Source organism: Astyanax mexicanus, chromosome 7, assembly GCF_023375975.1.
Source record: "Astyanax mexicanus isolate ESR-SI-001 chromosome 7, AstMex3_surface, whole genome shotgun sequence".
NCBI classification, from domain to species: Eukaryota; Metazoa; Chordata; class Actinopteri; order Characiformes; family Acestrorhamphidae; genus Astyanax; species Astyanax mexicanus.
The window spans coordinates 32,903,906-32,916,746 of NC_064414.1; the positions used below are offsets into that span (position 1 = coordinate 32,903,906).

Genomic DNA, 12,841 nt, shown 5'->3' on the forward strand with positions numbered 1-12,841 from the left:
TGCTTTAAATGCTCCTGATATAAAAAATGCCTAATTAAAAATATAAATGCATTGTTTTTACAGCAACCTGTAGCCAGGTTGTTGCTTATCAACAAAATGTATCTTCGGATTTTAAGCTAGGGTTACCTACACTGACCATTTGCTTGGGATAAGTATTCAGTGATCTGGCACCAGCTGTATGTGTTAAGACTCGTTTTTAATGTCTTCAGAGCAGCATTCTGTAGTTTCCCTGCATTTTGGTGCCAATACTGTGTTCTACGTGTCAGTGCTAAGCATGTCCACAAGATGGCCACAGAGATCCATAGAGCCGTATAGGAATATCCAACGTTTGGTCATAGAGTAAAATCGTGCCTTATAAATCTCAGGAAGAGTACATGTAAATATTAGAGATGGGATACATTTGATAGTGTCCTAAACATTTCTGTTACTTCACTAACAGCCTGACTAAACTATTTAGTTCTAGCATTAATTACAGACAAATGTCCTCAGTATTTGCTGACTCAGTGAGTAGAGCTACTGTGTCTCTAACAGTATTAGTTGTTGCACTATATGATAAAAATAAAAATATTTAGGACTTGTTTAGTGATCATTTTATCACCACAACGTCAAAAGACAGAGAATATGTATTTATTGTTTTTTTTATAATAGTGATATGGAGCTATTGTGTCTGTTGTGGCACATTGTGATTAAAAGTATTTCACTCTGCGTATGTTTGACATTTGTTTTATTGTCATTTTATTATTGTGAGAGTATAAAAACACATAATTTAATGTGTAAGCGGTTATTTGCCTTGTTAAATGTTTAAATGAAACATATTGTAGATGTTCTTTAACCCTTTTCACAGAGAATTTATTTTAAAATGTCAAGTTGACCAATATGGCCAAATTACAAATCATTAAACTAAACCAGATTTTTAGATTTTTTCCCCTTTTTAAATATATAATAAAACCCATCCTACCGGTCCTGAAAGGTTCTTAACAAATGTATTTCTTGTACCAAAACACAAGACCCAGTTTAACTCATTATTAAGACCCACATGAGCTGAATCAGATGTAATGGGCAAAGAGTTAGTGGGAGCTGTTAATAGTCATAAGTTCACAAAACTGTAGCTGAAGTTACGGTGGGGGTATTATCAGTAAAAGGCCCATCTTTAATTTTTCAGTTATGCAATGCATTTGGTAATACAGACCCCTGCCTTTTTTAACCTGAAGTGAATAATTTAAAGAGCAATTCAATATGTAAAGAATATTGTCTGTTATTTAAATTCTTACATGCTAAGCTAGAATGGCTAAAGATGTATTAGCCTAATGGACATTTAGGAAACTGGTCGGTGTAGCTATATATTTTATATTAGTACTTTACAACAATTACCTCCAAATTCAGATAAGGCAGCATGTTCATCCATTACACTGAGTGTCTAGCTGCTGATTCTACTATATCATATGTCACTTTTATCTGAGTCTGGACTGAGACAATGTTAACAGGCCTTATGGGTGACACACAATGTATTAAATAAATGGGCAAGAAGGATCACAGTTGATATCCATTACAGTTATAGTTGTCAGCCAAGTGCCAGCCATAAATCTAGTACTATAGATCTAGTATCTTTAACTGCACTCAAGAGTTCCTCAAAGCTTAGGTCGGTTTGCTTCTTCAGTCTCAAGAATTCATCAGAAAATGAAACTGATAACATTGTAAGACAGGCAAGATTTGTAGATTATTTTAATCAATGTATGACATACCCATTAAGGTAAATATTCACCATTTCATGCTTCCTACACACTAAAAAAATCAATACAATTCTATTTTGCAAAGCTTATAAAGTTACCAATTAAGGCTGAATTTTAAGAAATCAATTTTTCATTTTGAATTTATTTATATGAACACAAGATCAATCTTTAACTTCAGCTTATTTTGGACAAAAGCAAAGCTGTAATAAAAATGCTTTATGATTTATTTGTGTTAACTTTATGAAACCAATAAATATATTTTTATAATGGTAGGTTGAGTGTTCTGTGTACAATCCCAACATTACTTAACTAAAAACAAATCTAAACAAATCCTAATTGAACAATATTGAATAGAATGGAACAGAGCAGTGATACCCAGAGCAGAACATCAGCAGTGATACCCAGTCTTATTACTAATGTTTTCTTTTTTTGGACTTGTCAAGACAGCATGAGGATGATGTAGAATTGTTAGGACTTCTCTCAAGAACACATTAACAAAAAAAACATGGGAAGAAATTGGTGAATGGGACCCCAATATTGTTTTATTATTTATATATATTTTTTACAATTTTAAAAGTTCTTTACATTTATACGTCTGTCTTGAAAACCAAGTTAGCCAAAGTATCATTTGTAGCACATATTTTCATATAGGGTGTGAAGTTAATTTCTGTGGGGAAAAAAAGAAAAAAAAAAGAAATTATTTCTATTAATCTAAGAAATACTGGTTAAAAAAGTAGCCATTGATTATTGGACACAAGATTACTATACACTCAAAGTCCTGTAGAGTGTGCCCTCATGTTAATTTTGTAGTAGTGTGATTGAGAAAGGGTTGGTAAGTTTCAAACCAGAGCATTAACACATTAATTAGGAAACAGGCAGTTATGTGTAGTACATGTAGTTATAATGTCTGCCTTGTAATAAAGAACTGTAACTATATGCTTTCTATGTACATCTGAAATATCCTGAGGCTTTCCTTACCAAAGCGACAAACCACCTCTGTGACTGGTAAATGAGGCGAGTCCTGGGTAGTAAGCAAGCATTCAGAGAGAGTTCATGTGGAAGTCAAACCTCCAGCCTCTCTGTTTAAAATGTTCTAAAGACTACATGTCGTCATTTTGTGAGAAAATCAAACAGTCAAGAAAAAAGCAGCATAATATTGGCATGATTAGTGGGGCGGCTGTTTTTGGTAGACTCTATAATCAGTTGAGGAAAGAGCTGTTTCAGATATACACAGACAATCCTCTGTCTACTACTAGAAGGAATTCTTTCTTATGCATTAATTGATTTACCTCCATTTGGAAAGCCAAATATTGGTTTTTGGTAACTGCGTAATATTGACACGCTGATGAAGCCTCTGGTGTCCACAAATTGATCTGAATGTTATTAAAGTACTTCCCGAGAGAACTGTGGACTGGGAATTCCCTCTTACAGATCCCATCTCATTTGCCACTGGTTTTTAAGTGGTTTTAGTGGGTAGTGGTTCCTGGCAGTTGGACTGAAATGTGAAAGAGAAAAATTTAGCAGACTCATGGAGGGGTGAAACAGTATATAGTGCTGCAAGCTCAGAAAATAAAGCATAAACTGTCTTGACATTCTGATTTCTTTATAATTATTGGAAGAGGGAGTGTTTTTGTCTGGCACTACACTGTTAAAAATTTAAGTTCCTATGGTTCTTGGCTTGGATGCGTCATTCTAGGTAAAACCTTTAATTACTGTAGTGACCTTACATTATGCTGTGGTTTGTTAAACTTGAGAACGTTTCATCACATTCTCATGTATGGTTTAACAATTTTTTTCTTGAATTTTTTTTTTAACAATTCCAAAAGTGTTCTTATATTGCATTGCTCTAAAGATTTTTTAAACCTTTACTTGGAAGAATGTTGAATAAACAATAGCTGCGACTGGATAGTATATCATGAACATACAGGTAATAAATAATAAAGTAGTTAATCAAGTTAACGTGTAGCTACTTATTAAACTTTTATATGACTAACTAAACTACATTTTTCAGCAATGCTATTTCTAAACATGCTGGTATGTTGAAAGGTATAGACTGTTTAGCATTGCAAATGGACCTTGGACCTTTCTTTGTGCTGTGTTTTGAGCCAAAGTGTGTTTAAAATTGATGACCTCATTTGTTGGGGGAAACGTGAACATCCTGCTCTTGGAGCTTCTGGTCCTTGAGGTGGGTTTGAAATGGAGACTGGGGGGGAAGTAAGGAGTCACCTTTGATGTTCGAGTGCAAATTGGTGCTTTCTTTCAGAAACACATATGTAATGTTGACTCTTCATTCTATGGGCTATTCAGTTATTTTTATTTAAAAAAGGCTTCTTAGTTAACTTACTGTGTTGAAGTGCCTCACAGAACAGCACATTTTAATGAATAAAAAATACAAGGCTTTTAGTAACAGTTTGTACTTTTATTCTACATTTTACTATACATATGGCTAATTCATTTCATTTCATAATTTAAAACACACAATGTACAAAAATACATCCTCTAAAATACATCATATGAAAGCACAGTCATCATATGTTTTATATACACACACACATACAGACACATTCAAACACATTCATTCAAAATATTTCATACTTAAGTCACTTTTTATTAAATACTATTATGTAAAAAGGAATAGGGAGATAAAATAGCAGTAACATTCTCCTCATAATCCACTGTGGAGTCTTAGGATTCTTGTATTACGTCTCTAAAAGTAACACAAACTCTTAGAGGATTTAACGCATCAGTGACCTTGGTGAGTTGTCTACTTTTGATACACATCCACTTTGGAAATATTCCAAATATAACTTCTGAGTATGAGTGGATTACTGTTAGTTCAATGCTTAACAGTCAGGAAACCAAAGCCTGGATTCAAAGTCTCTTTATTAGTTTTGAGACTGAACTGTTTGGAATTAGGTTTCTACCAATGCTTTCGGATGCATGCTTGACATGAAAGCACAGTTCCGAAGGAGTGTTAAATATTTTATACTATTTAAAGTAACTCAAACCAAGTACTTTGTTTACTTAAACATGGGCTTCTTGTTGCATGGGAAGTGCTACACTATGGACATTGATTTTCATTCCATTCCAACATTTACATGAACTCACTTTCCACCATGAAATTTCTACATGGCACTTTACAAACCAAGCTTTTGTACTACTTAATGTTAGAATATAGACCGTAAGGACCATCTTTAAATAATGGCTCATTTTTAGGTTTTATGTACATAGAAAGCAGCAATGCAATAACATCTAAACCACGTCTTCAAACAAATATACACACGTGGTCTTCTCATAGACAAGACAAGTTCACCAAAATAAAACGCACATCACAGATAAAAAAAAGTACACAGAATTTTCTGTACACTGTTTACTGCAACTAACAGAAAACTATAAGCTGTAATAAAGAGTGTACATGGAGGGAGCACGTCCTTTAAACAACATAAAAGACAATATGCCTCTTGTTCACGTTTAGTTCTTTTAGTGTTGTAACCACAACACTTATTTCTGCCATCACTGCTTTGATCTTCAGGACTATCGACAAGAACACGTCTCCACAGACATGTTAGGGTAAACCTTTAGTACGATGTTTCTGGACTCATCCAGGAAGAGGACGCTGAGGGGGTTCATTTTCTCAGGTACACAGCAGGGCTCTGGGATGCCTGGAATGATACCGACCGTCTTCACTATGCTCTGGATGGTTGCATGGTTGGAAGGGCGAACAATCTAAAAGGAGGAAAAAAAATATTAAAAGCGTTAAAGTTGTTAAGCCAAATAGCCAAAATTGAAGCTAATGAATCCTGCTTTGTTTTAAGACGTTACAGGAAACAATGTCACTTAACACCTCCCGTTCTGAAAAACTCCCTTACTGGTCTATTTCAAGAATGGGAAAGAAACGAAATCCAAAAACCTCTAAAACACTATTATGGTTAAAATTATGTGAATGTAATTACACATAAAGCTTGTGTGCTTCAGTTATGCTGGAACTGAATACCCTCTGAAGGGATTCTTTGTTCACAGTTCCTGGCCACAAGAGTCTTTCTAAGCCATTTTTAAATACTTCAATATGTCTGAACTATTTGCCCTGACATACGCGAGGTCCTTCTGACCAGCGCACTGTGGGGTTTGCTGACCTTAGGTAAGGGGAATTCACAGGTTCCTGCGCAGTAGTATGCATCGAAGGACTTCGGAGACAAGATCCATTCGCTCCAGCCGATGTCTGCAAAGTCCACCTTCAGGTACCTCCTGGTGCAGCTGCGAGGCTCTTTCCATTGTCTCTTCCTTGCTTTCTTCATGGTTTTCTCATCAAAGCTGAGAACCTGAGACTTGTTCAGTCTGTCAGGGTGCTCTTGAACTTTCTTTCTCCTCTCTTTCTTAGAGGGCTTTGGCTTTAGTGGTTGATAAGTGCTTTCCCACATATCGTGCTGCTTGAAGCTGTCGTACTCCACCTCAGGGAGTTCATTGTTCTGGATGGGGTCAGGAAAATACAAGTCCCGCTTGACTCGCACGTCAGGCGAAGAATTTGGAGAGCGAGTGGTCTGCTCATCTGCGACGAAGGGGTCATACCTCTGTAAGCTCATAGCCACACTGTTAGGTTCAGATATGGCCAGGTCATTGGCATACACCAGCATGTATGGTAGGCTGGATGCTGGCAACTGGTCCTGATACTTCTGGTACTTTTCTCCATAATCAAACTCCAGTGTTACAACAAGCCGATTCCTGTTTCTCGCCTCCTTTATAATGTGTGAGACATCTTTGGTCTGCCAAATCCCCCGTCTGTGAGGATACAAGGTGATGTTTCCAAGCAGCAAGTCCGGAGAAGAGCCAGACAAAGGACATCGGAAAAGGATGCGAAAGGAAGGCAGCTGGTGAAGGTTCTGGATGCGGCAGGAGGGGTTCTTGAGGCGCTTGCAGAACCAGGACCTCTGGCGTGGGCGTTTATCGAAGAAGAAATGCAGTGTGGTTGTGAGAATCACCTCAGACTCTTGGAGGGAGGTTAGATTCAGACGGTACAAAACTCTCTGCGCCGTGTTTTCTGTAGGGAAATAGAGAGAGCAACTGCTGAGTTACATATTCATTATGAAAATGGACTTGAACAACAGGTTTTTTCTTCAGTCTGTCGGTTTCTGAGGAAACACAAAGAAGTGATATGTTACTCCTGGAGCAACTATAACCATATGGACATGATATTTTATGAGGCTGCTTAGAATGGCAAAGGAATATGATCTCATTAATATTATCTTATTAAGTACTTTTCCAGATAAAACCATTATTCTGAAATATTGAGGTCAGAAAAATACCGCAAGTCCCACTTCTTTGCAGGAGTAAAATATGTCAAAAAAAAGAATGAAGTGTTCACCCCCCCTTAGGGACACTTTTCTGTTTCTTCAATCAAAATATAATAAATTATAATACATTTTTAAAATAAGTATAGTATATTTATATTGTCATTTACATGTATATTGTCACTGTCCAAAGTGAAAAAAAATGTGCATCTCTTTTTGACAATTTTTAAGCTTTTACTACAATTTGTTTTTACTACATCATTTGAACACATGAGCGGTACTTCACACCATGTAAACATTTCATGATGAATGGACCAAAATGCTCCAATATGACAAATGACTTCCATTAAAAGTTAAGAGGGATTTTTTCCTTGTCCTGTTAAGTTATATTCATGTGACATATGCTTTATTTAGACAGTGATAAGTGTTTTGCCCTTTTTTCCAGTTTAAAGTTTTTTTTACAACCCCACACAAACATCTCAAATATGGCAAACCTGTCTCACTATAAAAACAATTCTCCTTTTATTCTATGGCATACCTCAAAGAAACATTTGAAGCACACGTAATGTATGTAACATCACAACATCACAATATTTGCATTGGCTGGTGTATAGCTATAGGTACAACCTATAACAGCTATCTCTGTAGGTCTTGCTGCCTGACAGCTTAATGAACTGTCTCCGAGACCAAAGCCTGAACATGTCAGAAGTATTTTATCGCAGGAGTGAACAGCAGCATACATATACAACCAAACAGTGAAGTGTTTTATCACTAGGCTTCACTGTGTGACAGTGCATCCTTAACATCAGTGTAAAACTGGACTTGCACTGTCAGAATACACTTACACTGTCACCAATGTACATATTGTTCAAATGTACCTTCAGGGGTGCAACATGATCATTCATAAAAAAAAGTACAAATATAGTACAAATCATCATTGTGCCATGGAAAATACACTGCCTAGCCTTAAAAAAGTCACCACCTGGATTTAACTAAGCAAATTATCTGGGGATGCTGCAGTTGGTCAGGTCTAGGTTCAGCGGTCAGGTCTAGGTTCAGCAACAGTATGTGCTGAAAGAATAAGGTCAGCTGACTAACTGAATATACAGAATATAGACCAGGTTATTCAATCAATGGATTTTTTCTTCTCTGATGGCACGGGGCATATTCCAAGATGAAAATGTCAGGATTTATCGGGCTGGAACTGTGAAAGAGTAGTTGCAACACTGGATTGAAATAAATATTGTGATATTGCAGAAGCTTATTCAAACTATGCCACAGCGAATGTGTTCCACAATCAAAACTAAAGGCGGTCCTACGAAATATTAGGGTGTGTGACCTTTTTCTTTTTTGGTTGCAACGTTTTTTTTGGACAAGCAGTGTGTGTACCTCTAAACAGCAACTTTACAGAAGAGAAATAAAACCTTATTTTTCAATGGAAGTCAATGTAAAAAGAGTTTCTTTCTGGCAATTTTGAAGAATTTAGAAATGTTGACACATTTTGACAGTGTAAGAGACAGTTTGCATGTTCAAATGATGTAGTAAACTAAAAATCGACAAAAACGGAGATACTGTTTTTACCGGACAGCGATGAAATATGTAAAGGTATTAAAGACATTCCCTGCTGCCAAATCAGCTGGCTTCAAATGGTCTAAGTAGGTATTCCCAGCTGGCATTTTAACGTTGAATCAATGTCCCTATAGCTCACATTAGGGATGCTTAAATTTGTATGGAAAAAAAACATGTTTGCCATGATGAACAATTACCAATTTTATTTTTCTTTTCTCTCTCTGAATAAACATCTTTGAGAAGCATGGATTGTACAACTACAAACAAAAAATATTTTATTACTACAGGAGCTAAAAAAGGAAATCCTATGGTTAACAGAGTGTTCACTTATAAACTTACTTAATGTAGTAAAGCTGAGTATAAAGAAGGTTACCCACCAATACCAATCTGACCTCTGAACATTTTATCATCTGAACATCTCAAAAACACAACAGTAAAACAAATAGAACATGAACATACAACAAGGTATGGTAAAGAATTTGTGTCAAATTGAAAAGCAATTCCTGCAAATGGAAGTAAAACTCACTTTTTTATCCCTTCATTTGACTGTTTTTTGAAATTGTATAGTGTTGAAATGCAAAAAGGCTTATTCAAAAGGCAAAAGGTTGAGGACATCATGTTGATTCAACGTAAGCACAACCATTTAACATAAACTGTTTTTTCAACGTTGTTTCAATGCTAAAACAACAACAACAAGACATTACTCCAACCATATTTCAACATAAAAGGTCGGTTGTGTGTCAGCTGGGTTGGATATACTGGCTATCAAGCCAGATAATTTAACCACTACACGTAAACACAAATATACACCATGCTGGTCAATATTTAAGGTGGTCAACCAGATTAAACATGCTGTTGTTATCAGCAGGGATACCCCTGAGGTTAGCTTATCACTGCAATGCCAGTTTTGTACCATTATTTGTGAGAGTATAGAAGAGAGCTACTTACCAGTCTTTGCTTTAAAACTCCTCACAGTGTTTCCTTCTTTAGGTTCCTGCGCTTCTCTGCTGTATTTCTCGTACAGTTTGAACATGTGTTGCTCCAGCATGTCGGTGGTCGTGCTGTCAGTGCGCTCCTCAGCGCTGGGGGCTTCTCCCAACACGGACTCTGACACCAGCAGCAGCAGCAGCAGCGGCGGCGGCAGGTGCAGCAAAAACAGGCGTTTCAGCGCCATATTAAAATAAATAAACCACAGCAAGTTCAAGGAACCAACTAGGCTTCAAAAATACAGCACGTGAGCGAGTCAGAAAGCACTAAAAGTCTTTTAAACGCTCAATAACCGTCTGACCATGCGCAGTAAACTTTCCCCAGAAAGTTATCTTCCATTCAGGCCTACGCTGTTCCCGTTTCAGTCGTTTTCTGGCCTTTTTTCTGTCGTTCTGAAGCTCTAAAAAAACACAACTCTCCCCAGTCGCCTGATCCGCTACGTATCACTCAACCTGTTCACTTTACACTTGTTTCTTCTGAGCGCCACACAGCGTGGGACGGCCCATATGCTGCCGGAGGCGGTGACGCCAGCGCCCGTCAGCCAATAGGAAGCGGAGGGATGCGGAGGGGCTACACCACACCCACAGCCTGGTGGGCCTCCAGAAGAAACTCTGGCCCACGCGTGAAACCTGAAGCTCAGCAATGAAGGTGACATCAGAGGAGTCTGCAGAGCTGAGGATGAAATACTGTTTCAATCTAATCGTCACTGTCACTTCAGACACAGATGCCCTCCTCTCTCATCCTCCACTGAATAATTTGGTTTGATGGAGGATGCTATTATTACAGAAAAATGTAGATACTGCTGGTACAGTACAACTTTATAGAAACTAATTTATAAGTAAAGAAATTTCATTTAAACTCATTAAAGCACTACATTTTATATAAAAAAACATACAATTCTGAAAAGAAATTAAAAGACCACTGATATTGCTATTTATAGGTTTATGTTTGAGTAAAATAAACATTGCTGTTTTATTCTATAAACTACAGACAATATTTCTCCCAAACTCCAAATAACAATATTGTCATTTAGAGCATTTATTTGCAGAAAATGAGAAATAACAAAAAGATGCAAAGCTTTCTGACCTCAAATAACGCAAAGAAAACAAGTTCCTATTTATAAAGTTTTACCAGTCCAGAAATCAATATATGGTGAAATAACCCTGGTTTTTAATCACAGTTTTCTTGCATTTTGGCATGTTCTCCTCCACCAGTCTTACATTATACCACTCCTGGTGCAAAAAGTCAAGCAGTTCGATTTTGGTAAAATCAAAGAAACTTATCATTTTCAATTGGAACTTAGGGTGTTTTGCCACCTGGATCTTTTAGTCCACTCTGGTTCTTTTTAGCACTCAGATGCAGAACAAAACAACTAAAACTGGTCACTTTAGAGTAGTTGGTGGTTTTGGTCCAAACCAACTCTAGAGCAGTTTGTCTGTGGTGAGAACATAATCTGACCTCGATGCGACTCAACCACCAGACATACTCTGCAAAATTTGAGATAAACAGCCAGTTTCACTTGGGATATGGTCCATATTAGTACTAGTTCAAAAAATAGTTTCATCTCTGCCATCATCCTGGTTTATCTGCACAGAAATATGCACAAGTCTTAAACACAGGACATCTTCTTGTATTTCCTTACAATTACCAATAAGTAAAGAAAAAGATTTGCTGTGATGCATTTTGGTGTGTTGGATTTTTTCCCCTATCTGAACCAAAAACAAACCACAGGAAAAATGCTGCACATTTACAAACTCATTAACTGGATTAACTTTGATTGGATCAGAGAAAATAAACTATAGTTTTTACTCTATGGGTGATTGTTGAATTAAGTTGTATTATAATGCTGAGATCCAAACAGCTCTGTAAGTCTTGTAAGATATTTAAAAAGATTTAAAAATCCTAAAATAACATCATATGATGTCAAAATACAGCATCTACCATGCACAAGGTTAATTTTCATGAGAGATGGAACCATTGCCGTCAGAAAGAAAACAACAGGCCGAGACATTAAGCTTGCTAAGGAACAGCAAAACAAACACAATCACTTATCGAACAGCATGCTTTAAGTTCTGAACAGATGAATGCAAAGTTGAGCATGGTTACAGATGACATGTTTGGCATTTGAGCTCATAAACCCCCTTTTTGAGCCTTTAGGTGAACCTTTATATTAAATGTATCTTTACCCACTGTAAAGTTCTCAAGGAAACCTAGCAAGAGTATGGAGAAGTGAAGCGTACTCAATGTACTATAACAGCCCTTTGTGTTGCATGTATGTAGCTTAAGCTCAAACGTGATGCTGATATGAGAACAGTCCTTTATTATAAGATGGGCTCAGTGCTCTTTGTCTGATTTCATTGATGGCGTTCAGTCTATGACACCCCACCAGGGGAATGGCCCAGTCACCTCTAGTTTTATTTATTTATTATTTATTTATTTTCCTTTGGCGCGTCGGCAGCGCCATACCAACAATGCGGTTCTGTGAAAGCTCCGGGCTACAGTGGAGAGGCTGTAACGAGGCCTGGCTGTTTCAGTGGCAGTGCACCATTAAACACCTCCTCTGGCCCTTGGGGAGCCCACTGGAGATTCCCTTTCACTTCACACTTGAATGTGTCTTAAATCTGCAGTAAAACTCTGGAGACCCTGCCCACTAGGACACTGTTACCGAGTGAATCAGAGAATAAATCATGAAAAGGGGGGGAGCTAACACTTCTTTTGCTGTATTTCCTCCCAGCTTTTTATTGTCGAACTGTGGGTAGGCTGAGCTATTAAGCTTCAGAATACTGCACCTCTTTCAAAACACAAAGAAAAGAGTACAGGGGTGAAGGAATTCAAATGAACTCCGGGTCATGGAAGATCTTCCATTCTTGAACGTAACTGATCAGCAGCATGCGGTACCTATGAAAGTGTTGCCCTGTTTTGGCATGCCGGGGCTTTTTCCATTAATGTGAATGGTTTGTTAAATAGGTCTATTGCCAAGAAGATTCTTGGCTGAGAAGACGTCTCAGTGGGACTAATACTCTTAATATGTTTGTTGCTTATTACCAAACAGCTAGTGGCCCCATGGTCTCATAAACCGTTCTATTATTTTCTGTTTGGACACGGTTCTTCCATTCATTCATAGACGCTGTGATAGGTTTCCTGTGAGAGCCATATCTGTCAGTGGTTTAAATTCAATACAGATGCACAATTATTTACTGCTTATCTTAAATAATTTCATGCTTATATTGGACGTATGATATTTATTTCACTTAATTTCCTTACAAACAG

General features: G+C 37.2%; 1 protein-coding gene across 1 annotated transcript; it reads right to left on the minus strand.

Annotated features, from left to right (window-relative positions):
* Nucleotides 1-4,141: 4,141 nt before the first annotated feature.
* gdf10a (growth differentiation factor 10a) lies at nucleotides 4,142-10,052 on the minus strand. Its single transcript, XM_007249549.4, has 3 exons — nucleotides 9,533-10,052; nucleotides 5,864-6,765; nucleotides 4,142-5,456 (listed from the first exon to the last, which is right to left on the minus strand). Exons 1-3 carry the CDS (start codon nucleotides 9,756-9,758, stop codon nucleotides 5,265-5,267), a joined length of 1,320 nt encoding a protein of 439 aa, XP_007249611.3. The 5' UTR covers nucleotides 9,759-10,052; the 3' UTR covers nucleotides 4,142-5,264.
* Nucleotides 10,053-12,841: the final 2,789 nt, after the last annotated feature.

Bases quoted from the DNA above. Each gene is read 5' to 3' on its own strand.
- gdf10a (XM_007249549.4), bottom strand. From the start codon at position 9,758: ATGGCGCTGAAACGCCTGTTTTTGCTGCACCTGCCGCCGCCGCTGCTG. The intron at 6,766-9,532 runs GTAAGTAGCTCT...ATTTCCCTACAG, and splicing joins GAGTTTTAAAGCAAAGACTG to AAAACACGGCGCAGAGAGTT. The intron at 5,457-5,863 runs GTCAGCAAACCC...TCCTCCTTTTAG, and splicing joins GTGAATTCCCCTTACCTAAG to ATTGTTCGCCCTTCCAACCA.